The sequence below is a fragment of the Podarcis cretensis genome (assembly GCF_951804945.1).
Source record: "Podarcis cretensis genome assembly, chromosome: 3".
NCBI lineage: Eukaryota > Metazoa > Chordata > Lepidosauria > Squamata > Lacertidae > Podarcis > Podarcis cretensis.
The window spans coordinates 63,988,743-64,014,652 of NC_137172.1; the positions used below are offsets into that span (position 1 = coordinate 63,988,743).

At 38.8% G+C, this 25,910-nt stretch overlaps 2 protein-coding genes across 16 annotated transcripts in view; one reads left to right on the forward strand and one right to left on the reverse strand.

The window, feature by feature from the left end:
• The window catches only part of LOC307213303 (uncharacterized protein), a 19,468-nt gene extending 17,024 nt beyond the window's left edge, over nucleotides 1–2,444 (reverse strand). The window contains exon 1 of one of the 4 annotated variants that reach the window (XM_079971113.1): nucleotides 2,221–2,444. In XM_079971113.1, coding sequence (XP_079827239.1) covers nucleotides 2,221–2,310 — 90 coding nt within the window. In that variant the 5' untranslated portion in view covers nucleotides 2,311–2,444. Of the gene's footprint in view, nucleotides 1–1,192; nucleotides 1,439–2,220 lie in introns of those variants that run through there. The other 3 variants (XM_079971115.1, XM_079971112.1, XM_079971114.1) reach the window with 3 other exon arrangements.
• On the forward strand, nucleotides 1,478–25,474 carry BCLAF1 (BCL2 associated transcription factor 1). Of its 12 annotated transcripts, none has more exons than XR_013837475.1 (14): nucleotides 1,484–1,621; nucleotides 4,971–5,034; nucleotides 5,754–5,878; nucleotides 6,454–7,359; nucleotides 8,624–9,292; nucleotides 9,385–9,554; nucleotides 14,221–14,326; nucleotides 16,634–16,718; nucleotides 17,523–17,698; nucleotides 18,762–18,942; nucleotides 21,631–21,777; nucleotides 23,824–24,030; nucleotides 24,148–24,234; nucleotides 24,888–25,474. XR_013837475.1 is itself a non-coding variant. In XM_079971108.1 (13 exons), exons 3-13 carry the CDS (start codon nucleotides 5,775–5,777, stop codon nucleotides 24,151–24,153), a joined length of 2,757 nt encoding a protein of 918 aa, XP_079827234.1. In that variant the 5' UTR covers nucleotides 1,484–1,621; nucleotides 4,971–5,034; nucleotides 5,754–5,774; the 3' UTR covers nucleotides 24,154–25,474. The 12 variants fall into 12 exon arrangements, 6 of the variants coding, with proteins under 6 accessions (XP_079827237.1, XP_079827236.1, XP_079827232.1 ...); XR_013837476.1 differs by having other exon boundaries at nucleotides 25,267–25,474; XM_079971108.1 differs by having other exon boundaries at nucleotides 24,148–25,474.
• The last annotated feature ends 436 nt before the right edge of the window (nucleotides 25,475–25,910 follow it).

The following is a 25,910-nucleotide window of genomic DNA, read 5'->3' on the forward strand; positions in this document are numbered from 1 at the left end:
ACAAGAGGTGTGCTTTGGCTCTCTGTGAAGCCCAAATGACAATGTGAAATGAGGGATTTGGACAGTTTGTACGTGCCCAGGTCAGATTGTGCTGTTAATAAGGTGTCTCATGTTGAAACAGGGATACTCTAAAGTCCCAAGTCACTTTGTGGACTTAAGTGCTCATTTATGGCAAAACCATGCCAGCTAGGCAAACACCATAACCTTGAGTGGGGAAGGAATTGAGAGGTTGGGAGCATCTTTCATTTTGATGGATGGACAAGTCTAGGTTTTAATAACAGTGGATCATTTCCCCAGGACACTCCATGTGAAAATGGATAGGGTCAGTTAGCCAGTTTTAAAAGATGGGTTCTATGAAATCGAAATGCTAAGTAATGATGGTTGGGATTGATGGGGATGGAACTGATGATGGCTGGGAAATGTGCTCAGTGTTAGCCCCAAAGGTACAGAAGCTCACTGGATGGCAAGGAACAACTTGCTGTCTCTCAGTCCAACCTACATTAAATGGATGTTGTGATGCTACAACGCTGTTCTAAAACAATAAGAAGAGTCTTGTGGCACCTTAAAGGTAAAGGTAAAGGGACCCCTGACCATTAGGTCCAGTTGTGGCCGACTCTGGGGTTGCGGCGCTCATCTCGCTTTATTGGCTGAGGGAGCCGGTGTACAGCTTCCGGGTCATGTGGCCAGCATGACTAAGCCGCTTCTGGCGAACCAGAGCAGCGCACGGAAACACAGTTTACCTTCCCACCAGAGCGGCACCTATTTATCTACTTGCACTTTGACGTGCTTTCGAACTGCTAGGCTGGCACCTTACAGGGTATCAAATTAATTGTGGCATGAATTTGTTTTAAGATGCCACAGAACTATTTATTCTTTTTGCAGCAACGGACTCAAAAGACTGAAAAATGCCGTTCTATACTTTTCCCAAGAAAGGGCAGAATAAGCTAAAAAGAGAAGTGCAAAGTAGGAGGCTGTACAGTATCCTGGATTTGGACCAAGGAACGCAGCTCAATGGCTGGTTTTAAGGCAGTTACACAATTTCCCTGCTAACCCTATGCACGAACATTTTCCTAAATGAGCAACATAATGAGAACCCGAAATTATCTGCCCTTATGTTTTCCCCAAAACTATGGCGTAATCCCGCAGCTATAGCAAAACTCTGAAGACTCGAGCAATCAACCCTATTTTTTACCCGTGATTTGTTGCGCAGACGATAACTAACAAGAAAAAAAAGCGCGACAGGCGCATGCGCCTCAGCAGCATAGGCTTTTCCCTCTCCCTGCGTCCTTCCAACGCAAGCAAAGATCATGTGACGCCGAAGACTTCCTGCCAGGGCAGCTAGCGTCACTCACACCGCCTCGGCCGCTTCTTAACCGCCATCTTTCATACGGGTAGCCGGGGACGCCAAGGTAAAGAGGTCATATTTCCTCTCCGCCCTTTCTCCGAGCGGAAGTGATGCCATCGTGCTATTCTAACGTCGCAGAAAGTGGTTTTCTCTCTCTATGGTTCTTCCTTCCTCTCTGTCTCTCTCCCCCGCCGCCCCCCATTTCTTTTCCTTCGCCGTGACTGGAAATGGCCGCCGAGCGGTAGAGAGCCGAACGGAGCTGTCGCTCAGAGAAGGGTGAGCCATAGCCAACGCAGGACTTCGAACGGCCCGAGGAGGGCTGGAGCCAGAGAGGTCTTCTGCCTGCTCGGGTTCTTCCTCGGACGCCATGGGTGCCGCTCCCTCCAAACGCCCCCCCCCCGCCAGCTTTTGGAGCTCCGGCGCGAGAAGCCTCGTTAGCGCGCTCGGCAACTCTCCCTCTCCCCCCGCCCCCGCTTCCAGACGCCGTTATTTTTTGAAAAAATCCCTCGAGTTCTTCCCTTCGCAACCCCCCTCCCTTTTTCTAACTGAAGGCGGGGGAGGGGCTTGGTCTGCCTCACAAGAGCGGGAGGAACGGAGGGGGAGGGGGACTAGAGGCGGCTCCCATCTCCCTCACACGCACACACTGCGCGCAGCCTCCCTTGTTTGGACCAGGGCCCGTCATCTCTCCCCGTTCCCTCCCGCCTCTTTCCCCCATGGGGCGGGGGGGAGGAAACAGGTAGGCCGGAACGAGGCCGGCTGGGCGGGGCCAAAGACAGCGGCCCGCCTCGCCCCTCGAGAGCAGGCGGGGGGGGGGCGTCGCTTTCTCTTTAGTCTTTTCCGCGCGACGAGCGGCGCCTGATAACGTTTTAACTTGCCTCCATCTTTCGCCACCCCGACCAGTTAGTTGAAGGGCGACGAGGTGTAGTAGCTAGGGGGAAGGCGAGTCCTTGGCAGCCTCCCGGCATACTAGCCGCACCGAGGGCCCTAAATGGATGCCTCGAACACGCGTGTCGGCATGCACGTGCCCTGCCAGACAGCTGCTCGTAACTGGCTGCGGCTCCTAGTTGAGCACCAGACCTTTTGTTGAGAAAGGCGAAAAGGTGTGCAGAGTAATCAGTGGATCGTGCCTTCTTCACACAGTGCCAGGACTCTGGGCAAGTCCGCACAATTAAACTTGCTTCCAAGTGATGCTCAAGAGTGTTTCCAGGGAGGCCTTATCTTGAAGAAATGGGGTGTATCCTTAAGAATTTCATTCCCAACAGATACAAAAAATGACTTATCACAGTAATTGCAGTATCTTTCAACTGCAGCAGTGTGTGGATATTGCTCCAGGCTCATGCAAATGTCCTCTGAGAGCAGCATCTGGAGGTAAAATTTACAGTGTGATCCAAGCCCTTTCAATTCATTTCATGTGATTGAGCTTACCCAAGTCAAAGCAAGAAAAGAGTTGTTAATTATGACTTTTCCCCATTCTCCACAGTGAACTTGGTATAATTATTATTTGGCACTTGGGAAGCTGCCTTACACCAAGTCAGCTCATTCGTCTATCTAGCTCAGTAGTGTCTTCACTGACAGGCAGCTGCACTCTGTGGTTCCAGTCTTTCCTTGCTGTATCTGGGGCATACCAATCAGCAGTTGCTCTATCACTGAGCTATGGTTCCTTGATATGGTATACTTCCTTCTTTAAGTATTAAGACTTTAAAATAGCATTATGGGAGATTGTATTAGCAAATTGTATTAGGGCTTGTACCTGTACTTTCACACAGGAAAGAAAAGACTTCACTATTAGGCTGCAACACTTTCCAAATTATGATGGCAAGGAACAGGTCACATACCTGAGAAGGTTTTACTTTCAGAGTGTAAATGTCAGGATTACTTGCTCTCCTGTTCTGAAAGCTGGTAAGCCTAGCTCAGTGACTCACACTGAGATGGAACAGGCAGCCTACTCTGTCTGCATCAGAAGTAATTGAATGGTCAAGTCACACTTGATAGTGGTGGTAGAATTTTCCAACATCAGCAGAGGCTTATCAGAAAAAACAAGCTGGATCAGTAAATCATGCAAATGCACCAGGAACACTCCTTAATGAATGGGTGTGTCATGCTTATTATTTTAACCGCTCTAACTGCTGTACCAAACTAGCTCTCATTTATGTATCTTGGGAGTGTGTGTGCTGGAGGGTGGCTCGTAGCTTTTGTTTTTTAATGTTTTCTTTAATGAGATTTGCAAGGACAATAAAAAATAAAACATCAAGCTGAAAAATTATTGAGTCCCTTCTTAAGAACTATACCTTGAGGGAAGACAGAAGGAAGAAGTTTAGATCAGGGAGCAGATTTCATCAGCTCCTGACAGAACCATCACAGTTCTACAGAACTCTTAGGCCAGCAGAAGGGTGGTATATAAATGACATAAATTTATATTTCTCATAGCAAGTTAGGCTACATTAAGGTTTTCTCCATTTCATATTAGGCTGAGCATCTTAGAGTTATTGCTGTAGGGTTAATAAGTAACAGCACTGTTACTTACTAGTCAGAACTTTTTTTGAAGAGAGTCCGTTGTACTCTCCTTTTAAAAGTGTTAGAAGTATAAATCACTTTAAAAGTGGCTAGTAAGTGGTGCAGATTAGTATGTGCAGTATTTTTCTCCCATTATGGATTTGTCATAGACTTGCAGTTCTGGAAGAATTGTGAAGTTCTGGAAGAATTGTGAGATGTGTTCATTTGAGTTGGTTGTTACCAGATAACATTAAAAATGTGTGATTAATTTTAATCTGGCTTTTTAAAATAAAAAAGTTCATTTTTATTTTGCTAAATGTCTGGGCTTACATTGCTTGGTCTGAGGACACACATTGAAGCTTAAGTTAAACAGGTCTGGTTACTAGTTAGCACTTGGGTGGGAGACCACCTGATAATTCCATATATGCCACTTTGAGCTCTATGATGAAATGAAGACAGGATATAAATGCACTAAATAAAATAAATTCTTTAACTATGCTGGAATACTGAAAATTACATTCATATTCAGAAAAGAGGCAGGTATTGAGGTATAAGCAACCGTATATGTTGAGCATATATTTTTTGTGATTCATTGAGAGCTCTTACATACAGAAAATATACCATTGTTCAGCACTTTAGGCGGATTAGGCACTGCATTCAGAGGCAAAGAGCATTGGCACCTTCACATCAGGACAGGGCCTTAGATTTAGGTTTCCTGTTGCTCCCAAGCAGGTAAGGGGCTCTGACTAAGCTCTGGCTTTTATGCCCCAAACCCAAACCTCTTTATTAATTTGTGGCACCACAATAGGTGGTGGCACTAGGATAGGTTACTGTAAGATACAAGAACGTTGTGATACAATGCTTATATATTCTTACTGAGCAATTTTTGGAAAGGCCAATAAATTAAGTCAATTTGAACATGTACTGTATTTCTGAACAATCAACTTAAACTCAGCAGGCTGTGAGACAGTGTTGCACTGAGTAAATGCTACTCTGAGTTTGAAACAACATAACCCACCACATCAGACTGTGCTTCAGATCTTCTCTGTTTAAATACTTCAAGCATTTTTTAAAACCTGTATTAACTATGCAGTCAAATAACATCTGCTTTTGTTTTGTTTTTTAAAAACAGGAATTAAACATTTGAGTGCATACCAAGAATTTTAAATCCATTTCTTGTCTAGCAGGATTGCAAGGTAAGCTAAATACTTAGCTATTTTAAATATTTTTAAGACCATTAAAATGGAAGCCGCCCAGAGTGGCTGAGGAAACCCAGCCAGATGTGCAGGGTATAAATAATTTGTTGTTGTTGTTATTTTATTAAACCATATATTTATAGTTTCATTTGGGGGGATGGAGTTTGCTGGCATCCATCTGTCTCAAGAGACAATAGAGTGCATCTCGGGGGGTGAATTCAAACCTCTGGAGAATCACAGCACCTGCTGTGGCTACAAAGATTGGTACTTTGTAACTGCTCCCAAAAAGAATTGGTGTTTTGAGTGACTTTCTGAGTTATGGATCAAAGGTAGATCTTTGGGGTAAAGAACAGTAGAGTAGTTAGTGACTATTTTTAGTTCAATATAGACAAGGATAAATGAAAGGTCTTTTTAATCAAGAAAGGAACAGCACACACACAAAAATGCATAAGCATTAAATGTATTTAGTGTGAATATTGAAAGAATAGTTGACATTTTTGTTCCCTGTTACCTATAGTGCTTTCCACTGATCTTTGCCATAATGTGGAACATAATGTTTGAGGATATTAGTGATAATTTGAAAAGTTTTTTTTGAAGGGTGGGATGGCTTCTTCTTGATTTTTTTTTTTAAAAAAACATAATTTACCACTATCCATATATGAATTGATCATCCTGAAACTAAGGTAATGTGTTTCAATTTACTATTTTCTATTTGGTAGGTGTAAGCTACTGGGGGAAAAATGGGTCGCTCTAACACTAGATCACATTCTTCAAGATCAAAATCCAGATCACAGTCCAGTTCAAGGTCAAGATCCAGATCACACTCTAGAAAAAAGAGATACAGGTACATTTCTTCCATTTATTAACATTCTCAGTGGTTTAATTTTTTTAAAACATTTGAAAGACAGACTTTATTATTAGCAGAAATTTAAAATGCATGCTAAGAATCACATAATAGCTTAAGTGCTGTTTTAAGAAGATTCAACTGATTTTAGAAGACATTTTTTGCTTTGGCTACTGAAGCTTGTAGACTACCGTTGGGTGTGGAGTAGTTGCAGAGGATGTACAGGACTTAATGCTTATAGCAGATGAAATATCAAGAAAGAAATGCTTATAAACAAGAGAAACAAAGGGAATTAGTTGCTCTGATTCTTTACCCTGACTCTCCCCAGCCCCCTCCAGCTCATTTAAACAGAAAGAATAGCTATCTGCACATTTCTTTGAGGGAGGGCTTCTATATTTTATTCCATTGACACAGCACTTTGACCCTCAAAAGGCTGCTGTTCAGAGTGCCTCCTGACCTTAATGGAGCTACTTGGGGCAGGGGTGTCTCTGGGCCATGCCACTGTACATAATATGGGTAACTCTTATTTTAGAAGAGTCATAAACTATGGGCACTAACATTTCTATTTATCTTAGTTCTAGGTCTCGGTCTAGGACGTACTCACGATCTCGCAGTAGAGATCGTGTTTATAATAGAGATTACCGCAGAGATTACAGAAATAATAGAGGAATGAGACGCCCCTATGGCTATAGAGGAAGAGGTAGAGGATATTACCCAGGAGGTGGAGGTAGATACCACCGTGGAGGTTACAGACCTGTTTGGAATAGAAGACACTCTCGAAGCCCTAGACGAGGTCGCTCACGTTCTAGAAGTCCAAAGAGAAGGTCAGTCTCTTCCCAGAGATCTCGGAGCAGATCTCGCCGATCCTACAGATCTTCCAGGTCTCCAAGATCCTCTTCATCTCGGTCTTCATCTCCATATAGCAAGTCTCCCGTATCTTCTAAAAGACGTGGGTCATCAGAAAAGCAAGCAAAGAAAACGGAGGGAGCTGCTTTACAAGACAGTCCATTAAAAAATAAATCACAAGAGGAGGAAAAGGGCGCATTTGAACATGATCCTTCTGAGGCACTAGATGATTTCAGTAAATCTGCAGCAGCTTCAGGTGATATTTGGCCTGGCCTTTCAGCATATGATAACAGTCCGAGGTCTCCCCATAGTCCTTCTATTGCTTCCCCACCTAGTCAGAGTTCCTCATGCTCTGATGCCCACTTACTCAGCACAGTCCACTCAGCAAAAAACACACCTCAGCACTCGCATTCCATTCAGCATAGCCCTGAGAGGTCTGGGTCTGGCTCCCTTGGAAATGGCTCTAGTCGCTATAGCCCTTCCCAGAATAGCCCGCTGCATCACATTCCTTCAAGGAGAAGTCCTGCTAAAGCAGTTGCATCACAGAATGCTCCACGTGAGGAATCTCGGATACGTTCTTTTTATCCTGAAGCTGGGGATCAAGAAAGTACAAAGGGTGCAAAATTTCTGAAAAGGTAGGAACCATAACTACAAAAATAAAGATAACATAAATAGTACAGTAAGCATACTTCTTTATACATGTATATTGTGCAATGAAAAGTACCTGAATTTTCTCTAATTTTATGCTGGTTATACTAAGGTTCTGACTTAGGAATGTATACATGAACTTTTCATTGTTTCTCAGTCAGAGCTGTAAATATACGTTTTCATTAGTATGTTACAGTGTCTTCATTGGAAGCAATTAAAGAAGAAATATACTGCCGATTAATGTGTATTAACAGAGTCCTGTTATGAGAGTGATTTTCCCATATTTTTTACAGCTTTAATAAGAGTTGCTCTATCAGTGTTAGGCAGTAGTGCTGAAAGATCCTTTTGTCTTGGTAAAGGAAATACCATTGTGGTGGCCCAGATTTTTCAAAAGTGCAAGATTGTATCTATCTATTCTACAGTAGAGAAATTGTTAAATTTAAACTGGACATTGGCAACTTTCTAGCTGACAAGGTTCTCACCTTTGTTTATAATGTATCTGTAGAACTGAACATAGCTGTAACCATTTATGCAATGTTGTGTCTTTTAAAAATGAAATAATCAACCAGTTGGAAATCTGTTTCTCTGAGCTCTGCAGGATAGATAGTACAATTCTGTTCACTTCTCAATTTACTGAATATATCTTCTGAAATATATTATTTTTTATAAAGGAAAAATTGTTCTATTAGCTTAGTAATATATAATAAATGGCATACAAATATCGTAGAAGATTACAAATGAAATAGACTAGGGGGCTAGATGTACTTTTAATATATAGGATAGAGACTAAAAACCACATTGTATTGCTTCCGTAACTGCTTTGGCAAATGCCTTGCAATTTATTGTATCCAGATTGTAAGTGTGTTCTACTATGTAAGCAGTGTAAGAAGACATTTTTATAAGCTTTTTTTGACAGTGTTATATGCTCTGAACTTCTGGAATTAAATGGGATACAGATACTGTATTTGTGCTGAAATGTATTTAAGAAAAATATTGTTTTGTAAAAGAGAGCAGTTTTCTTACAAAATAAAATAGGCACAGAAGTACAGGAACTTGTGCAAGAAATAGCTAAAAAATCTGAAGAGCCACTGAAGAATCTCATCAGTCAATATATAAAAAACATTATAATTGTATAATTAAATTTGTTTGCTTTGGTACTCATTTTGTGGAGTTGGGATGCCATAAGGATAAATGCTACAAACTGAAATGAAAGCAGTTGGGAGTTATTCTTCTCTTCTTTGCCATCCACAGGTACACAGATGAAGAGTCTAGAGTATACCTGCTTGAGAGGAGTAATGCTAGGGAGAAAGATGCTCAGAAGGAGAGAGGGCTAGAAAAAGGGAGGACAGAGGGAGAGAGAGAGTGGGAGGACCAAGAAGCTTTGGAATATTATATGGATAAAGAATCTGGAAAACAAAAATTTAATGACTCTGAAGGGGAGGACACAGAGGAGACTGAAGATTATAGACAGTTCAGAAAGTCTGTTTTGGCAGATCAGGGTAAGGGCTTTGCTGCATCTCACCGGAATGCTGAGGAGGAAGGCTCAAAGTATAAATCTAAAATCTCTCTGAAGGCAAACAGAGACAGTGAAGGATTTAGAGAAGATAAAAGTTACAAGCTTAAAGACACAACTAGCTATGTAGTGGAGAGGCCTAGTGCACTAAAAGATAAGCACAAGGAAGATGAGAAAGTATCTGAGAGAATGATGAAGAAAGAAACCCAGTCACCTGAGCAGGTAAAGTCTGAGAAGCTCAAAGAACTCTTTGATTATAGTCCTCCCCTGCACAAGAATTTGGATGCAAGAGAGAAATCTACTTTCAGGGAGGAGAGCCCACTTAGGATCAAAATGATAGCCAGTGATTCTCATCGACCTGAAGTTAAACTTAAAATGGCACCTGTACCACTTGATGATTCAAACAGGTAATTATCTGAATTTGTAACCGTTTTCACTTATCCATGAAGGAATTGCTTTTCATAAATTTTTGTTCTTCTTTTTGTGTTATGCACTTTAGACCTGCTTCCTTGACTAAAGACAGGCTGCTTGCTAGTACACTTGTCCATTCAGTCAAGAAGGAGCAAGAATTCCGATCCATCTTTGACCACATTAAGCTACCACAGGCCAGCAAAAGCACATCAGAGTCATTTATTCAGCACATTGTGTCCTTAGTTCATCATGTCAAAGGTATGCTTTGAATTTGCCATACAAAGTGAGCATCATATGGCATTAGGAAAGTGATGGTGAAATCAATCCATTGGGAAATTCAGCACTTTTATGTTAATGTAGACTTCATGCTTTCCCCTTATGGTTATATATCCTACCATTCAGCATTCTAGGAAATGGATATGTAGATTTTGATGAGTGTTGCATAGTTTTAGAGAAGCTTTGGCAGATGTTACTTAAATTATTCCTCTTTTCCCTGGATTCACATGAAAAGGAGGAGGAAATGAGATTGAGATTAAAGAGATGTGTAGGACAGAGAGATGGGAAAAGATGGGGATGATAGAGGTGAGAGAGCAGATAGTGTTAAGAGATACACAGTGAAAAGATGGGGGAAACAGAAATTGAGCTGCAGAGACTCCTGTAGGTGGGGAGGAAATATTAAAAAGAGGGTTAACTGAGAAAGGTTTGGGTGGAAAGATGAGTGTGTGCTATGATGTACAGAGCAACCTAGTTAGAGATGATTAAATAAAGTGCTGGCATAAAATCATAACATTGTGGGAAATATAGTGGTTTCCTAATAAGAAAGTGGCCCTCGGGGTGATTTGAGTTTTGTGCCTCTGGCATAGGCCAGTCTCTTGCATCTAATTGTGTGCATGTGTATCTGATACAGTTACAACTTGCTGAGATTTCATCTGGTCTTGAATAATTTTGGTTTGCACTACATGTCAATATAACAGAGAAATGCAGCATAACGTCTTTTTAGTTAAGTCTCCTTGATCCTTACTGTCACACTCCAGTAGGAATTCTGTAGTGACAAATTAAGTCATCCTCATGTCTATATGTAGTGGAACTACATGACTAAATAGCCTTGCATAGGTGTAAGTGTTTGTTTTTCAACTTACAGCCAGAAGTTGGGTCTACTGCTCCAGTGTTAAGGAGCTTAGGCAGTCCATTTATAGCTGGGTAGGCCTTGGATGGTACCCAAAGGGCAGAGATTGGCATGGGAGTGTGAAGTTAGTTGTCCTTAGTTGTACAGGGCTGAACTTCAAAATCATTAGTTGTTTGGGAATCCAGAGACACACAGCATTGCATAGCCCCAGTGGGCAAATGGAATGCATGCTCCTCTCCATAGTTGCATACTCTATTTTGAGATGAATATGAATAATGTCATATAAAATCTCCCAGTGTGCCCCCTCCATAGTCCCATGAACTCTCTGAGTGATCTCCATTGTCATGTGAGTGGACTTCCACTTGCTCAATGGGACTTCCTATTTCTCTTCTCCACCCTGTTGCCCTCTGCAGATCTTCTCTGAAAGGTCTCTGAACTATCAAGCAGATTTGAGGGGCATGGGAGCTAAAAGTGGGAAGAGAGGAAGGGGAAGTTTGATTGTACAAAGAAATATATTACACAGTTGGAACTGTAGTCTTGGATGTTACCCTTTCTGTGCATAGGAGCAGATCTACTAAACACTATGGGTAAGAGCAATCTTATGTCACTTGGAAGTACAGGGGGCACAGACAGACATTATAACCCCAGCCTCAGTGCACTGGACCACCTGTAAAGTGAAAGATGGAATGGCAAGTTGGAGGCCAGGCTGTAGCCTAGCTGTTACATGTACAAGGAACAGTGCACTGAAGCCAATCTTAGTTAGATTTTAGTGTGTTAGCACTTTTCTTATTTTGTAATTAAACGAGTTGCATTTAAATTAGTTATATTTAAAGCTGATTGGGATTGCCTGACTGATTCAAATGATATTCTTCTAGAAATATATATTTAAAGACACCCTGGTTACTAATAGATTTCTAAGTTTCTCCTCAAAACGGTGATAACTCTTACTTGCTAGCTAGAAAGCTGCTACTTGGTGTAGGCAAGTCCCAAGACCTACCTCCGAATCCAACAAAACAAAACAAAAGCATCTACATATGACATTGCTCAGTCACATATTTGAATCAAGCTGGGATTAGAAGGGGAAGATTTTCAGTTGCAGCCAGAGGCATGTTGCTGTGTTTGCAAAACACTAGCTGAATGTGTTTAAATATAAGTCTAGAGATGTTAGCCATTAGGGTTCCCCCCTGGTGAAGTAGGCATTTGGGAAGAGAACATAGGTAGCTACCTTAATTTTGGTCAGACTTTTTGTCTACTTAGCCCAGTATGGTTTTGTGTAACAATCAGAGGTCTTTCATGTTACCTACTCTTCTTTTTAACTTGAGAGGCCTGGGATTCAATATGGAACCTTGAGCTTGCAAAATATGTGCTTTATTGCTTAGCTACAGTTAATTCTCTTATCTAATGTTACTGATATGTATAGCTGTTTTCCTAACATTTCCACATGCATATACTTTAGTTTGAATAGTGGGTCTGCCAAATGTATTCATTGGAAGGCACCATCACTCAAGCTCAGCAAATACCAACTGCAGGACATCTTGATTAAGGACAGATTTTGGGTTGTGTTCAGTGTAGCACTAATGTGAACATTCTGTTGGTGTAAGGATTTCCTTGTGCAATGATATGTTCTTCCCCTGTGCACCCATGAAATCTGTTCTGGAGTTCCCCCAGCCCTCCAGAGCAGATTTGGGCATGATGGGGGAGAAGAGGGGGTTTCATTTTGCTATTTCAAGAATGTAGTTAAATACCACCCTAAATTTCCTGCTTTATGTTGCTTTTTCTTGAGGAACAGCTAGTTTTGTTACTATAGTAATAAATCATGAAGAATTTCAAAGATGTGAATTTGCTGGTGAAAATATTGAAAATAACATAGTATATGGACTGATTGACCAGATCTCTAACAGTTATGCAACATGGGGCACAATATTATAATAAAGTTACTGAAAATTCATTTTCTTATGCTTTTATTTCTCTCACTGTACTAACTTAGATGTTGCTAATTGTTCATCAAGGGAGGAGCAGACAATTGATTTTTTTGCCTACTATAGGATGAGATCCAACATAGCAAGAGCCAGCATTTGTTCTCGTAACAAGCCATCTTCTTCTCCTTCTCTCCCTTGCATGCCCCCAAATCTGCCCTGGCGAGTTGGGGACCCTTGAGCAGATTTTGGAGCTGCAAGGAGCTGGAGGGTGGAGAAGAGAAACCAATAGTCATATTGCATAAGCAAATTTTCTTTATGCAAGTGGGTGTACATCACTGGATGTCTCCCTTAGAATGAAGTATTTATCTTGGCCTAGATAGAAAGTTGCATTTCTGTATGTCTTGTGTTATATTTGTACATCGACTGTAGTTGTCAGCTGATCTTCTAAACATTTTCAATTCATGCCAATTTGAGAACTGCAAAACAAATCTTAATAAGCTTCCCTACCCAGAAAATGTTTTACCAAATTATGAAATCCCTGACATTATGCTAGCTAAAGAGATCATTTAAATTGAATGGTTCCAGTGAATATATAAAATACACAATTTGACCAGATATCACTAATCTGTGACCAAATTAGTGCTGTGTCTAAATCATAATTTGTTTCCAAAGGTATTTCAATCTTTTTACACACTTGAAAAAAACAAAACAAAACCTGTGGATCGAGTTTTGGTAAAAACATAGTAGTAATTTTACATTATTGGTGCAATGCAGCTAGACTAAACAGCTCTTCACTTTCCTAGAGCTGAAAATGCCCAGTGATATTTTCTTTTTCATTGCAACTAGGTCCTGGAATGTGTTTTGAAATGGCAAAATCCATATTACAAAAGTAAAATAGCTGTTGAAAGATAACAGATGCACAAACAGGCAAAGTTGAACCTTCTATCTTCCTGGCAAAAATGGCACAAAAACTGAGTTGCTAGCTCAAATTCCTGTGTTTGATGGAATTATGATTGAGGCACTACCCTTGTAGTGGCCATATCAAGTTTTAATGATTGGTTATGAGAGATGTGCTGGATGTTGGGCGGTAAGTTGATACAGATGTACATTGACCTGTTAAGCGGATAGCTTGCTTTATTTGTAGCATTTAACAGTCCGTTATAATTTTACACGTGTTTCTATTTTACATTTACATTCAAACATCTGTTGAACTGGTCTTTCAAAATGTAATGTGTGTTACTAATTTAATGGTCTTGGGTTAAAAAAAGGAAACTTTTAAATATGCTACCAAGTTTGCCAAGATGCCAGATGTTTAAATATATTCAGCTGTTAAGGTCTTCATTCTGGTCTGAAAAGAAGAAGTTGTGTTTCTTTTAAGGAAAAAACCTCCCATATCTTTATCTTATATATGTTTACTTAGAAATGAGTCCAAGTGAATTTAAGAGGGCTTACTCTAATATAAATGTATGTAGGGTTACAACATTAATGAAGAACACTTAGCTCTATATCTATCAATTAATTAAATAACCAAAGAAGCTCTCTTTAAATTTGTAATATTTTCCTCTACAAATACAGCAATGTATTCTGCTCTTCTGGGCACAAAGCAAAAATGTTTGGCAAAAAGAACTGTATCCGGCATTAAAAAGTTACGTTTTTTGAATTCGTAGTCGTACTGGGCAGAGTGTATGTGTAGAGAAAATTGTAAAATAAAATGGTTACCTGTTGCTGTACTTTAAGAAAGATCTGGGGACAAATGTTATTTTTGTGTCTTGTATATTTTAAGAATTCATTTGCTTCTTTTACATCCTTGTTTGGTATTATATATATGTCTGTGTGTGTGTAGTGAAATTAGACAGTATTTGTCCTCTGCAACCAACAGAACAATATTTCAAGTCAGCTGGAATGACCCTAAGTGAGAGGTTCACTGCTTATCAGAAGTCTACTGAAGAACATAGCACCCGACAAAAGAGTCCTGAAATACACAGGTGCAGTATTACATAATTTTCTCTGCTTCTTGCTGAGCTGAAATACTAGTTACTCTCCAAAAGATAAGTAACTTCTTAGTGAAACAACAAGTTCCTTATGGAGAAGAAATTATTGGGGGAAATCGCCAGATCAGATGTGATACATACTTAATTGTTAAAGTCTGGTGATAATAAAAAAATGTTTCATGAATTGAAAATGTTTCTGTAACAGGACACACTCCTGACTGGGTTTTTCTTTCTTTCAAAAAGGCAGGAGGTTGGAGATCTGAAAGTGGGGAATTTAACATGAATCCCTTGTCATGGTTACTTCCTCTTGAGGTTTAGATTTCCCCCCTGTGAATGGATGGAGACCTATTGAAATGGGTCACCCCTGAAGACTAATGGGGGCTCTGTAGGACTTCTGGTATGTTTGGCCCTGCTGTTGAAGCCTTAGTTGCTCTGTAGAATATGGAGATGACTTGGCAGTTGACATCATAGTGCCCAGGTGTCCTTCTCCTTAGCAGAACCTGGGCAGCATTTTGGTATATAGCTATACTGATACCTGTTTCTGGGGAAGAAGCGGGATATTATTATGGTTATGGTTATGGTGAGGGCAATTAAACAAGATGGGAGACAGCTTAAATACAGAGAAATGAAGACTTGTGCTGAGACCTGATCATTATATTGAGATTATTCTGTGGGAGTGTTGCTGCTAAATTAAAAAATTATGTTCACCACTGTATTCTCAGTGTTATTTAGCTGAACCTTTCCAGATGTATAAAGGCCTGTTTACAGTGCAGTTCTGAAAGGAAAGCAATAGGAATACCACAATGAGATATATATGGAGTTGCCTTAGAAAACAGTCCAAAAAATCCAGCTGGTTTAAAATAGGACAGAAAGAACACCAATGCTTTGTTAACTGCACTGACTCCTAGTCAATTTCTGGGCCCAGTGTTGGTATTGACTGAAGATAGTCTCCTCCCGTGTAGATGTACCTGGACCCCAAGATCATCTTCAGAGGTCTGTCTGTAGGTGCTCCCACTCAATGAGGTGAGGTGGGTGGCCACTGGGTAAAGGGTCTTTTTAGTGGTGAGGCCCCAGTTGTAGACTGTTATCTCCAAAAAGGTTGTGGTCTTTTTGGTGCCAAATGAATACTTTTTTATTTTCAAATGTCATTTAGATTTAGTGTATTTTTAAGTTCTGTGCACTATTGTTGTTTTCTGATGCTGTTTTAATTGATTAATATTTTATGTCTTTCTTCTATTTTTACATTTCATAGCTTAACTTCTATATGTAAACTGCCCAGAGAATTTTTTGTTTATGGGCAGTATAGAAATATTGTAAGTAAATCAATAAATGCTTCATTCAGTTTAAATGGTAATTGTGTATATTGGCAGGACCAGCACAAAATTTCCTGGTACCTTAGGGCACAGCCAGCACTGCTTCCCAGTGTACCATTCCCATGGCAGCCAGCAAATACCTTTTAAATTTAACAGTGTACTACTTTTAAACTTTAAACTGCTTACTCTTCCTTAGAACAAGGCTGGGTGACCCAGTTCCAGTTAAAAGCCTTGTAGGAACTCTTTGAGTGCTAAATAGAAGGATGACCAGACTGAGGGACAGTGTGTGAATATGCTACTCTTCTCAGTCTGCCATCTGAAGAGAAGGTCTCAGTATAGCTAATGGATGGGCTGGGCCTGTTGGGGAGGGGATACGAAACTTTATGGCCAGGATACAAAGAGCAAAGGGAACTTTATGTGCTTTTTCCATAGCTATCCTCTGTACTGTATCACAAACTGTATGTAGTTACAAAAGTACATACAGTGCAATTGCTCAAAGAGAATTGGAATTCTCACTGGGGCTTTCTCTGATATACAGCTCTTTGACTCAAGGCCTAAGTTTGCAAAAAGTTAAATAGGATATAAAACATTACTCCCTAACTCTAGCTATGTGTGTTTAAGTGAATGATGATACCTGTCAAATGAACTACAGATTTTGTTTTTCTCTGTGTGGAGTTGCTATGTCTGTGTATTGTTAATGTAAAAAGGCTTTGAATTTTCTAGTTTGAAATTGCCCCTGAAAGAATATGTTGCATTATGTGGTTTTTGAATACTGCTGTTGGTTTAACTTCGTGGAAATGTGTAGCTGTTGCTATTTTGATTTGACTGGTAGGTCTATGGGTTTTATTCTTGAGATGTATCTGTACTTTTAAATGGGTTCAATTTTAGACTGCACAATGGCACTTCTTCTTTTGTGTTTCCAGTTTTCCACTTGACAGAGATGAATGTTGGCAGCCATAATTATTACTTTTAAAAATCTTGCATTTAGGAGGATTGACATCTCTCCAAGTGCCCTGAGGAAGCATACCCGTTTAGCGGGAGAAGAGAGAGCCTTTAAAGAAGAAACTCAGAAAGTAGGTTCTAAATTGATATTCTTAATTTTAGTTTTGGTTTAAAGCATCCAAGCCCTTTATCCCAGAGGCATGTTTTACAAATTGTGCTTTTATCATTTTATGTCTTAAGTGATAATAGGTCTGACCTAGTTCTGATCATTTTCAAAGGATGCAGTGGAACAGTTTTGTGTAATCTAATTGTGACATTTTATCACTTTAACACAAAAGGATTACTGTACTTTTTGTTCTTAGAAAAATAGACAATGGATTCTCTGAATTTGCTTAATTCTCGAATTTGCCAGTCGCACTAAAGTCTTTCACTCTCAGGAGCAGTTTTTTTTTCTTTTAAGTGGGGGTGGGTGGGGGTGTGATATCCAGAAAGCCCTGTTTCACGAGTGGTATCCTATCTCTGGCTTCAGTCCATTAATTACCAATGTTATCCACGAAGGATGTAAAATAAACTTTTCTTTAGACTGTCCTAGTAATTGTTAAAGATGTTGTTATATTGAAGTTTTGTTCCTGGATAATACTTGAAAGCTTCTTTCAGGTCTGCTTTCTTTTTGTAAGAGTAACTTTTCAGTCCCACACTCTTCTGTGAAAGATCATTCTACTAAATGTGCAAAAGAGCTATTGGGAAAGGGAATATCGCTTACATAGCTGGGTAACAATGGAATCCTATGCCTGTTTATTTAGATGCATTCCCACTAGGTTCATTATGATTTACTTACAGGAAAGTATGTATAGGATTGCATGCCAAGAGGTTGATTTCCTATTTCATTCTCTTAAGGGTTTTTAATACTAAAACACTGCACATTTCTGATCCAGGGAGATAAAAAATTAAAGTGTGATGCTGCAGATCTTCGACATGACATCGACCGTCGTAGAAAAGAAAGAAGTAAAGAACGAGGAGACTCTAAAGGTTCCAGGGAATCCAGTGGATCAAGGAAGCAGGAGAAAATTCCAAAGGATTACAAGGATTATAAATCTTACAAAGATGACAGGTAAAAGGCTTAGCTCCCATAACTAGGCTTTTAGCTTCTAATTAGACTTTTGTAATTATAAGCTTAATTGCTTTCAGTTATCACTGTACAATGGAACATCTAAATTTAAACAATTAAAATTATTTGTTTTACAGCAAAAATGTATTTGTCTTTTACACGGCTTATGGTGGATGAGGACAAAAACTTTGGAATAGCAAGCTAACACTGAAAAAAAATGACAAATTAATCTGTCCTATTATCCAGGCTACATCAGGAGGTTGGACTTCAATGCAGTACATTTCTGTAAACAGTTTGTGTAAGAACTTTGGTTCGTTATGCTTGATTCCGCACTTTTTCAACTCATAACACCCAGATTATGAGAATTTTACTGACATGTAGGCTTAATGTGGGAAAGGGGGGTGAGAGTTATTTCCCCCCCTCAAGACAGATAGTGGGCTCAGAGGAACAGGTTAGTCTTTAATAAAGCAACTTACTCAGTGTGAACTTGTAGCAGTGATAAGAATTACTTCAGGTATATCTACCTTTGGGGATTTGTATTATATTCTATAAAAACTGTAAAATCAATGCCAAATGTATTTGCTTTGGGGAAATTGAATGTGAAGATCATATTTTCCTGCTCTTACTTACATAATAATGGATTTACTTGCACTTTCTGTTTACTTTCTTACACTGATGTCCATACAACCATCAGTTGCTGATTATTTCTGCACCCTGGGTTTATATAGCAAAAAGGCAATATCAATTTTTGCTTCTTGGTAAGATGTACAAAATAAATGAAATAGTATCACTTTAGAATTTTAACTTTGGGGATTTTCCCCTACCTTTTATTCTCTCTTCCATTGTAAAGCATGCATATATATTTAAATTAGTTTGCTGGCTAATAAGTTCTCCTTGTTAGGTGCTATGAGCCATTAGCTGTTAAAGAGTTATAGATGGAAACTGGATAGTGTAATAATACTGCACGTTAGATTCAAACAAGAAAAGAGGATAGCTTCTATGGGCACGGAACATAAATCCTATGTATAGGATGCTACAGCAAACAGTATGGTTTCTTATTTTTCAGTAAACAAAAAAGAGAGCAAGACCGTTCTCGATCTTCCTCAACTTCCTCCCCATCTTCCTCCTCATCCAGTTCCCGAGAAGAAAAGGACAGCAAGAAAGAAAGAGATGAAGAATTTAAACCCCATCACGAGCAGAAAGAATACCCAGGTTTCACAGGAGTTGGAAGACCTAGAGGCACATTTGTGAGTTTCTACCATACTTTTCCTGGGGTTTTTTTTTTTAAAAAAAGTCATAATTATAATAATTGCATTCAAATTATTAGGGTTTAGTTGTTTTATGTGAAATATTATGGAAGTGCATTTTGAAGAAGTTCCTGCTGGAAATTTAGCTAGCAAGGAGGAAATATATAAAATCCTATCCTAGATAGGGATATATTTATCTTTTTTGGCTTAAAATAATAAAAATATGCACAATAAACATCTAGTAACACCTGCGGTGTTTCCTATTGTGTTCTACCATTAGCTTGCAGATATGCTTGGTAGTCATAATTTTAAGTGTTTGAAAAGTTGATTGTGAATTTTCTCACAGAATATTCTACCTTGTTGGTAGAATTGAGGAGTAAGTTTTTCTGCTGTGTGTATTCCTTTTTCCATATTCTTTGTTTTACTTTTTTGTATTTCTAGTCTCTTTTTAATCATGAGCAGTGTTTTGAGCAGGAGGGACCAAATTAACCAGAGTAATGTGTGACTACAAGAGAAAACAGTGCCATCTGGGCTTTCACGTTCAGTGACAAATAAGGAGCCGAGTCATCCATTATTTGAGATTGGCATGAGAGACAGGTGTATAAAATTTTAAAGCAGTTGCTTTATTTGTATTGGGCTAAAGTTCATTGCACTCTGGATAGTATCATATGCTTTAAAATGGGATGAGAGAGTTCATTATGGGGAGGAGCGAGATGCATTTTTACTGCCTACATCTCATTGCAGGCCAAATTGAACAATGGATTACTTACACCCAACCCAAACATCACTAGTAAGGTGTTGGTTTTGTGTGACACGTAGTCACACAAATTGCCCATTAATTGCAAATGCCAAAAACCTGAGGCCCTTAAAATTGCAATATTTAAATAATCCAGAGTTGGCTTGTTGTTGGCTCTCTTCTTTGCTGTGCTTATGGTTTCATTGTTTCATAATAGAGTAGGATAGCTAAATTCTTAATAGTAAAATATTACAGTTTATCAAGGGTACCTAAACTAGGGCAAAGTACTTTAAAGAATTACAATAAATTGTTATGTTCAATTGGACTGTGAACAACCAATATTTGTAAAAACTGACCTAAGAAGTTAGACAAGAATATAATCAACAAAAAAGGGATATATAACATTCTTGTTATGGAATGACATGTATGCTGTGAAATATAAAGCAACATTTTAACAGCTTAGTAGTTTAAATGGGAAGATGGAATTGGGACTGGTTATTATTACTGAGGGTGTATCCAGTTTTAAATTTTAAGAAACACTATTACTTGGTGGCAAATAAGTATATTAGAGAGAGATGATTTAGTGGTGCTTGCTTTTATTTCTTTAAAGTATTTTTATTCTGCTCTTCATGCAAAAAACCCCAAAAAAACGGCTCTGGTGTGACTTACAAAAATCATCAAAAAGGTAGTCCTTGCCCTTGGGCTTTAGATCAAAAGAGAGACACACGGAAGCAAAAGGGGTTTGAAGGGGGCGAGAAAACAAGCTCATGCACTTGAGCTTCTTGTAATGACCAGCTGGAATTGAAAGATTTGGGAAAGAAGAGCTAGAAGTTGCTGGTCTTTCAGCAGACTCTTAATGTGCGCTCAATAATTTGGTTTGTTTTCTTCACATGATGTGAGTGGACTTAAAGGGCAATACAATGCACTTGCACTTGCCGAAGCATGCAATCCTGTATGCAAATTCTGTTTCCCCATGTTATATATTAGATTTAGAATTTACATACTTAATATAAATGTAAGTATGTAATTTTAAGAACCTAAGCTTCAGGCACCCTATTCTTTTCTTCCTTATAGCAGTTGCTCCTCCACATCTGCCTCAACGCTACACCACAATCTTTTTATCTTTTCAGAAATGTTACCAAAGTCCATTTTCCAAGATCTTCAAATTAGTTACTTAATGTGGTTTATACCTTAGTTATAATCATTTAATGTTTTGGTGTAAGTAATATTGTGCCATATAGTTCCTGTTATAAATGAGCCTTCTATATAGGATAGTGTATGAAACATTGAAAGGCAGCTATGACTTGGACCGAACTTTGGGTCTTGCCATGCCAGCAACTAGAAACAGGTCAAGACTGTTTTTTAATGCTACTTCTTTTAAGTTACTTGAAAGTATTTTTCCTATTACATCTCTGTTGTGCTATTTCAGTTAAAATGCATTTTAAAAAATCTAGGCTCTTTCCATGTCTCTTACTTTTTCTCCTTTCTTGCTTTTTATGTTGAATATTCTAGACTACCAGACTTTGATTGTTCATTGCAATGTGCAGTAAGAGAACAGTAACTCCCGAACACATGTGTTTAATTTCTCCATCCTTCAAAGCTAGGCTTTTAAGCTGCTTCTTTGGAGAACTAGAAGCATCAGCAAAAATTGCTGAATTTTGTGTTTTCTGTGGACTACTAGACATTAGAAATTTCTCACTATCATATACTACTTTTTCAAAGTGTTATCTTGGATACGCCCCTTTTTTAAAAAATATGTAAACGCTCTTCTGCTAGCTAGAATGCCATTACCTTAAAGTGGCTGTTAAATTCTGTAGATTGATCCATAAGCCACTTCATTTGTGTGTGGTATTATCTGATGAATGATAACAAAGCATATTAGTTCATGCATTAGGAATTTATCATTTGCTTTGTGTAAACAAATTAAATGCATAAATGCTTTGGTTAATCAGTTTCGAATTAGGGGCAGAGGAAGAGCCAGAGGCGTGTTTGCTGGAACAAATACTGGTCCCAGCAACTCAAACACTACTTTTCAAAAGAGACCGAAGGAGGAGGAATGGGATCCTGAATATACCCCAAAAAGCAAGAAATACTTCTTGGTGGGTGCCATACTATTATGCATGCATCTTTTCTCAAAGCTTGTCTTATAAGCAGATTTATGTAGGCAATATCTAAAGCATCTTCTATCATTTGAAGAATCTTAAGAGTTCTATAGAGGGAGCATTAGAGCTCATACTTGCTTTTATATCCATCTACGTAGACTGATAAGAAATGACTAGCTGTAGAAGACAGCTTTTTGCACAACCTCTTGCTTTTCAGTTGTGAAGAGAAAAGGAGAGAAAGTCTAGCACTTACAACAGGTGTCCCCAAACTCGGCCCTCCAGATGTTTTGGGACTACAATTCCCATCATTCCTGACCACAGGTCCTGTTAGCTAGGGATGATGGGAGTTGTAGTTCCAAAACAGCTGGAGGGCCGAGTTTGGGGGTGCCTGACTTACTCCTGCAATACAAAGTTGTAAATACCTTATTCTATAGCAGATTTCACAGTTGTAATACCTGCAACTGTAAGGTGTTTGGCTTGCATAAGAGCTGTGAGAGAAACCAATAGTAATTGCACCACTGGTTTCAGTTGAATAAAAATTAAAACCTTGCCCCTCCTGTTCACCCCAACTGCCACCCCCAAGTACCTTTTAGGCCCTGAGGAAGTTATAAATGCTTCCCTGACCCAAAGCCTTTGGTCAATATATGACCAGAGAAAAAAAACACATTTTTGCATTGTATTCTCCTGATGCCCCTTAGACCCGGGTTTTTTTTTTGGGGGGGGGATGTTTACAACAAACTTTACCTGCACCATAACCTTGTGCTGCTTTTATGAGGCAAAAGAGAGTTATTTATGCCTTCCCTATCAGTGTTAGCCTGGTCATCCAGGGTCAGGTAATGGGCAAGTTTATGTCACAAAAGGGTTGCCCCCAGAGTATAGCATTTCCAGTAGCAATTCATTTATTGGAGGGAAAGTAAAAGCATCCATTCAAGGAAGCCACCGAAGTCCTGTCTTCTATCCAAAGTGATTTGGGCTTTGCAATTCCTTAACTTGTTTTTAGCCTATTTGCATTGGGAAGAAAGTCAAGGCTATATCTGAATAGCCTTGTCTATCCTGTGTTCTGTTTCATGGTCTACACTATGTCAATATTGGGAACTTGCATTTCTGTGTAAAATCTTTCTGATTGCTCACTTGGCAGATTTTTATAGATGAAAATCAAAAAATATAAAGTAAGTGTGATCTGCAACAAAATGTTAACAGTGCTTGTTCCCCTTTCTCCCTCCTCCAGCAGCCAGCCAACATTTTGTAGGCATTGTACATACCTAGCACTAATTGGGCTGTTTTGGGAATCCTCCACTTTATTCTGTTTTTTTGTGCAAATCTTGGGAGTTCCTCTAAGTTTTGACTATATAAGTTATAGTTGCAACCACACTCATTCCTCAGCATTGGAAATTGAAAGAATGATATGGTAGGCATGGTTAGTTTTCTTTGATTTTTTTGATGTAGCAAATCTGCCATGTGACTTTTCAGAAAATATGTACCGGTATATTAACCCATTATTTACTGTTTCTTCCCATACATTTTTTGCATTCCATCAATTAGTACTGGTAAACCCAAGGGTGTGGTATAGATAATTGAAACATAGACAATTTATATTGAATCAGACAAGCAGAAGTTTAGAAGCCTGTGCAAATGACTAAGATACTTTGTTGCACCTAAAACTATGAATAATCTGTTCTGTGTCCCTTCAAATCAACGAGGGCCCTTAGATCAGTGGTACAGCATATGCTTTGTATATCTAACACACTAAATTTAATCACTGGCATCTCCAATTAAGGCATCTTTGGTAGCAGCTCTGGGAGATGCCTCTACCCAAGACATAGTTTTGCACAAGCTTTCCAGTCCAAATGGACAATGCTGAGTTTGATGGACCCAGTATTCTAACTTGATATTGGGCAATTTTGTATGTCTGTATGCTTCAGAACATCAAGAACAAATGACTCAGCTACAGTTTTTAGAGATGTGAAGCAGGCGGTTTAAACTTTTCCAAATAAAGTGTGTTAGATGCTTAATTTTCCATTGTTAATCCATGTTTTACTCTAGCATGATGACAGAGATGATGGTGTAGATTACTGGGCTAAAAGAGGAAGAGGTCGTGGCACTTTCCAGCGTAGCAGAGGAAGATTCAACTTCAAAAAATCAGGTAGCAGTCCAAAGTGGACACATGACAAATACCAAGGGGATGGGCTTGTGGAAGATGAAGAAGAAACAATGGAAAATGAAGACAAGGAGAGACGTAAAGAAGAAAAAGTAAGTAGTTCTGGTTTATGAACTCCTTTATTGCTCTATGAATTCTAATTCTAATTTTAAATGGCTTAAAAACCCAAAGTGTAAATAGTGCAAACATTTTCATCTCTTTTGGCACAGGAATAGTAAATTTGAAGATGAACTACAGCTGAAAACATCTATGTGCTATCTACACAGCATTATAATATGACTTGTCTTCAAATGAATGTAAGCATTTTACTTAAATTTTATTGTTGGAGAGTAGTTTAGTTTAGTTTTTGTTTTTTGTTCTTTTGCAATCTCACTAAATAGTAACTGTTGATGATTATACAAAAGCAAGTAGAAAAAGTACAATACTATTTGTCATGAGCAACTTTTTAAAATGTTTACTGATTGTTATAAGCAGTGTAACTTTGCTTTGTCCAGAATATATGGTGAGAACCCTGAAAGTTGTATTTCATTGCCCCTTCCACAGCTGTGTTTATTCTAAAGTAAAACTTAGGTCTGCACATCTAAATCTTGAGGCAGCGTTTTAAAATAAATCAGTACTAAAGATCAATTCTATGATGGAGTTAGTAATTTCCTGAACTTTTTATTTGTGTGGCTTATGTTTAAATTGCAGCATAATATTACTTTGACTGATTTGGGGTGGGAGACTAATAATTTGTTTAATGCAGCCACCAAATGTCTCAACATTTGAACAGCACTGCAAGATTAAGGATTTGTAATCTGTTTTCACAAAGCTTGCTATTGATCACGTTTGAGAACCTGAGTACTTTGCTATCTTTTGTATCCCATTTTCTGAAAAATGAGTGCAAATAGGACATTATGCAAGTCAGTGTTGGGATCTTATTAATTCTCTCATACATTCACATTTCTAGAACACGATGGGAGTTCTCTTCTGAACTGATCTAGATCTGACAAGTAGAGCTGTAGCTTAACAGGTGCTACGTTTCTCCGTCCACATACCCTTACTGCTAATGGGGAAATGCCTCAACTGTTTGTGCAACAGCACTAAAAGTAGCTTGACCTTCTGCATACTTTTCTTACAAGAAGACTTGTCCTACATTCCAAACCTTTAGGCGTACGACAGAAAGAGGTAAATTGTAGTGAAAAAGTTACCTTTAACACAAGCATGTTTCAGTGTTTCCCCCCCCAGAGTTTACATGCATAATAAACATAGTCTTATGTAAAGCACTAGATGCTATCCATTTATAACATTTAAGCAGTGTGTATAACGAAATGACATTATTACTGCAGGAACATTAGAGGAAGACTCACTGACATCTCGTGAAAGTGTCGGCCAGAAAACTCATGGCAATATTGATCCAGCTACCAAATGTATCAATCTTTTCCCCAGTTTGTAAAATAGTATTTTCCGTGGGTTTTCTTCAGATAAATAACTTGACCATTTGGATATCTTCATGTTTTCAGTCTTCAGTGGAATAAAGATGTGAAAATTCTAAAATGACATGAGACTTTCATTTGCAGGTCCAACACATGTCATAGAAACATTATTAAAGCTGTATGTTTAAGTCTAAGCTATAAGGATTCTTGGAGGAAAGTCTGACATTCTATTTTACATTTAAAAACCACATATTGAAAGAGTAATTTAAGCCAAACTTGAATTCATGTGTCCATTTAAAAGCTGAAGACCAGTGTTTTGTCCAGTAAATTCTACTGCTTGAAATCATATTTCAGTAATTGCTAAGTTCTGAAAGTCACACTGTTGGTACTTGTACTCGACTGCTGCTGCCAGGTATTAGACTGAATGGCATCTATAAATGCAAAGCATTGAGGTGTACCGTTGAGCATACCCTGCTCAGTATCTTAATGGTAACATGCAAAGTACTGTATTCAGTAGTAAAAAAAAATCATTTTTTTGTAAGGTAAACTGTGATATG

Coding starts and splice junctions, on each gene's coding strand:
- BCLAF1 (XM_079971106.1), top strand. CDS start 5,775: ATGGGTCGCTCTAACACTAGATCACATTCTTCAAGATCAAAATCCAGA. Junction 5,879..6,453: donor TCTAGAAAAAAGAGATACAG/GTACATTTCTTC, acceptor TATTTATCTTAG/TTCTAGGTCTCGGTCTAGGA. Junction 16,719..17,522: donor TTAAAGAAGAAACTCAGAAA/GTAGGTTCTAAA, acceptor TTTCTGATCCAG/GGAGATAAAAAATTAAAGTG.